General features: G+C 42.4%; 1 protein-coding gene across 1 annotated transcript; it reads right to left on the bottom strand.

Annotated features, from left to right (window-relative positions):
• Window positions 1–483: 483 nt before the first annotated feature.
• LOC134734784 (large ribosomal subunit protein eL29-like) lies at window positions 484–1,439 on the bottom strand. The gene has a single exon (XM_063628178.1). The coding sequence runs from the start codon at window positions 1,344–1,346 to the stop codon at window positions 837–839; it is 510 nt and encodes a 169-aa protein (XP_063484248.1). The 5' UTR covers window positions 1,347–1,439; the 3' UTR covers window positions 484–836.
• Window positions 1,440–1,669: the final 230 nt, after the last annotated feature.

The raw sequence follows: 1,669 nt of genomic DNA, 5'->3' as shown, positions 1-1,669 counted from the left end.
CTCCATCTTGCAATGCAGGGGAAAGGCACATCAATATTTACTGGAGTCAGAAAACACTCCCCAGCAGGTGCATAATTACTTTTATGAAGGATGCCTGTGACTCATTCCTGCCCTGCCTACACAGGACCACTTCTCCTCATTAGCTTGTGATATTATCTGTCTTCGTATGGAGGTCATTTTGAATCTAACAGCCAGGATAATCACATGGAAAAATAACTGGAAGAACTCCCACTCATATAATTGCTAACATAATAAAGTTTCAAATTAGATATCAAACAGCACTTCAGTGTTTTGTTTCTTAAAATCATACTATTTGCCTTATGGGAACCTGTGTGTATATTTTCTTAAGGTGACCTTGTCTCACCTTGAGTATCTCTTTTTATAAGTGACTGACCTTAAAGATAGAAAGAAACGCTAAGGCTTTGGATAGAACACCTTCATGATGACTCAAATAATGTGTTAATGGTTTTGAGAGCACTGAGGAAACTTATGCCCATTGAGTGCTACAATAATAGACTAACTGATTTATGAGCAGTCTGTACACTCCTAAGAGCTCTACTTCTAGGAGTTTGTAGCCCACAAGAGAACTAACTTCACCCTAACTGTAGAGTCCCATGCATTGATCTGCAGTACTCATTCTTAGTCTATTACCAGGGAGACATATCTGTGTTTTGGGGGCAGCATGTAAAAATTTGAAAAAGTATAATCACTATTGAAATGTAAATTTTTAATTGAGGAAAAAACCTTATTATTATTATTATTTTCCTGCCTCAGGCTTATTTATACAAATAGCACAGGAAGACACCAGCCCCATGCTGATGGCAGCCCAGGGTGGGTCACACCAGTCCTTCTGTCCTCACGTTGGCAGACAGAGATCTCAACTCTGAAGTCTTTGTAGGGGCCTGGGCATCTTTGGGAGCCTGAACTGAAACTGAAGCTGGAGCTGCAGCCTGGGCCTTGGTTTGATCCTTGGCTTTGGCTTTTGGCCCACACAACCTGAGCCCCTTGGCAATGTGGGCACAAGCACGCTTCCCAAGCTTGGGGTGGGTAATGTAGGCAAATTGATTGAGCTTGCAGCTGACACCCTTTGGCATCTTGGGCTTAATCTCCTTTGGCTTTATGAGGGCCTTGATAGCCTCAGCATGTGCACTCATGGCCTTGGCATTGTTGGCCTGCATCTTCTTTAGGCCCTTCTTGTTGCACTTCTTGGCAAAGCCCATGTTCCTCAGGAACTTGGGGTCCACCCCCTTAAGAGATTCATATCTTTGCAATCGGGCTTTCTTGATGCCATTTCTGTGCCATTTTGGGGACTGGTTGTGTGTGGTATGGTTCTTGGACTTGGCCATGTCTGCTCCCAAAGCACTTGGAACTGGAAGAGACCATGTTATTTTTGTAATGTAAGCTTCTGAGGGAAAAGCCCAATGAAATCATTTTGGCTGGCAAGACTACACCAACACAAGACTACATTATTTACATGTCAGTGATTTTCATGGACAACCAGAAATAAGTGACATTTTATTCATGATTTCTATTACTGACTACCCATTCCATTTTCCTTTGCATCCAGCCAAACCCACAGCTGGATGGGGATTTTATCTGGTGAGGAGAACCTAACCTTTATTCCCTTGTGATACTGTCTTTATGTGATCATTGCAATTTTCTATTAACA

Source organism: Symphalangus syndactylus, chromosome 12, assembly GCF_028878055.3.
Source record: "Symphalangus syndactylus isolate Jambi chromosome 12, NHGRI_mSymSyn1-v2.1_pri, whole genome shotgun sequence".
In the NCBI taxonomy this organism is placed as follows: Eukaryota; Metazoa; Chordata; class Mammalia; order Primates; family Hylobatidae; genus Symphalangus; species Symphalangus syndactylus.
The sequence above is the reverse complement of the archived record's forward strand: the minus strand, read 5'-3'. Positions and strand labels throughout refer to the sequence as shown.